Source organism: Solanum tuberosum, unplaced genomic scaffold, assembly GCF_000226075.1.
Source record: "Solanum tuberosum cultivar DM 1-3 516 R44 unplaced genomic scaffold, SolTub_3.0 scf00155, whole genome shotgun sequence".
Classification (NCBI taxonomy): domain Eukaryota; kingdom Viridiplantae; phylum Streptophyta; class Magnoliopsida; order Solanales; family Solanaceae; genus Solanum; species Solanum tuberosum.
This window is the reverse complement of record NW_006239081.1, coordinates 510,319-512,467: the sequence shown is the minus strand read 5'-3', so window position 1 is coordinate 512,467 and position 2,149 is coordinate 510,319. Positions and strand designations below refer to the sequence as shown.

General features: G+C 35.3%; 1 protein-coding gene across 1 annotated transcript; it reads right to left on the bottom strand.

Annotated features, from left to right (window-relative positions):
- Positions 1–328: 328 nt before the first annotated feature.
- LOC102601620 (ethylene-responsive transcription factor ERF037-like) lies at positions 329–1,866 on the bottom strand. Its single transcript, XM_015311363.1, has 2 exons — positions 1,684–1,866; positions 329–1,652 (listed from the first exon to the last, which is right to left on the bottom strand). The coding sequence occupies exon 2, from the start codon at positions 1,598–1,600 to the stop codon at positions 677–679; it is 924 nt and encodes a 307-aa protein (XP_015166849.1). The 5' UTR covers positions 1,601–1,652; positions 1,684–1,866; the 3' UTR covers positions 329–676.
- Between the last annotated feature and the right edge of the window lie 283 nt (positions 1,867–2,149).

Here is a 2,149-nt window from a genome sequence, read left to right as displayed (position 1 = left end):
TATTTTTTTATAAAATCAATATTCCTAATAAGATATATAAAATCAAATAAATATCAATAATTTGATTCGGTGACTAATATCATCAGCAAAAAAAGAAGAGAGTTGAGTATTTTTATTGATCAATGGACCCCGAATATTAAGAGGAGAAAAAAAAATGAATTTACAATCCTTTTGCTCTTTTATCATTCAACCATGTCACCAAAATGTTACAAATACAAAATTAACAAAACAAAATTCTTTAATTACTCAACTGTTCTTTTTACTGTATTTGCACCTAATCACAATAAATAATAATCAATAATCTAATAAAAATATAACAACACAAATGTATTATAACACCTACACTTCCTTTTCACATTGAAGACAGAAAAGTACAAATTTGAATTGGACTATTTTTCTTTCTTGATACGTCTATTTATTGAGCTCATCCAACACAAATTTATACTAAAGCTCGAAAGAATAATGTGTACACAGTTTTATTTTTTTTCAATAAATTAAGAAAAAGGAGATGAGATCATAAAGAGGATCAATAGCTGTAAAAATACCATAGCAAACTGGACATGCAAGAAACGTATAAAGTTCATCAATAATTTCCACCTAAATTACAAAGAAGAAAAAACTAAAGTGTAAATTAATTATAAAAAAAAAAAAAAAAAACAACATTATTTTTTTTATTCTAATGTTGCCATAAAAAACTCTCAAAACTGGTTGAAACCACATTTTCTAATCCTGTAAATTCCATATTACTAATATAATTTTCTTGACCAAAATAATATTCACAATTTCCATAATTATTATCCCACCATTCATCTGATTCGAATAAACTCTGAGTTGACTCAACCAATTCATAACTCGATCCCAATCTCGGCAGCTCTACTATCTCACTCAGCTGCCCCGTCGCCTCCGGAACAAGAAATACTTCTTCCAGAGGCGACGGTCTTGACTCTTCGTCGTCCTTTTCACAGGACGATGACGATGTAATGCCCGAAGCCAACGACAGCGACGATGAGGATGACGTCATCGACGCTGGCGAGGGTTCGGGCAACAAGGAGGTGGAGGTGGAGCAGGAGGAGGAAGAGTTTTTTGGGTTTAGGTGATCCATGTGAGCGGCTTTTACGGCGGCGGATTGGACGTCACGTGGGGAGCACGTGGCGGGTCGGGGCAATAAATGAGAAAATTGGGGGAAATTGAGTATTGCTGAGGTTCCTTTAATGGACATGGCGGCTACGTCGTGAGCACGCGCCGCCATTTCCGGGGTAGCGAAGGTACCCAACCAAATCCGTGATTTCTTTTTAGGTTCACGGATTTCGGATACCCATTTACCCCATGCTCTCATTCGTACACCTACATACGAAACATCAGTACTACCACCATTGTTGTTTTTACTGATCTTCTTCGGATTTGGGTTTGCATTATTAACGACTTCGTTTACTTCTTCTTCTTCTCCTCTGCATCTTTTGAGTCGATTTTTCGAATTGATTTGCGGAAGTGGTTGAAGAAGAACAAAAGATGGCGATGAGGGCGGCGAAGAAGAAGAAGAGTTGCAGCTAGATTCAGTACTTTCTGAACAATTTGGTTGCTCTGTAGACATTATTATCATGTATGAAAATGCCCCTTTTTTTGTGTTGCTCTGTTTTTGTAACTCCGATGAGTTGCTCTGTTTTTGTAACTACTTCAACAAAGTTGCTCTGTTTTTTTCAACAAAAAACTCCGACTAGTAGGTCTGTATATTTGCGAAAATTTCAACAAACTGAACGCAGTGTACACAGAGATGTTGAAGAAATGACGAGTTGCTCTGTTTTAGTGAAGAAAGAATAGACAGGGAGAGAGAGAGAGGGGGGAGAAGGAGAGTTGATGTGAGAGAGAGAGAGAACAATTGAGTTTTTATTTGTTAAGTGGTAGCTAGTTTATATATAGTAAGAGCTTTGATAAAGGTGAAGTTTTTTTTTCTTGAAAATATTTTTAGGGGGGCAAGAGAAATACCCTCCACCTCGTTCCATTTTACTTGTTTATTATATTAAAAATAAATATTTATATAATAAAAAATAATTTATTATTGAATTTCTAAATTTAGAAATGAGGTTATTCGAGAGAAAGTGTGAGTGACCTATGTGGCAAAAAAGATGAGAGAAGTGAGACTAAGATGATT

Coding starts and splice junctions, on each gene's coding strand:
- LOC102601620 (XM_015311363.1), bottom strand. CDS start 1,600: ATGATAATAATGTCTACAGAGCAACCAAATTGTTCAGAAAGTACTGAA.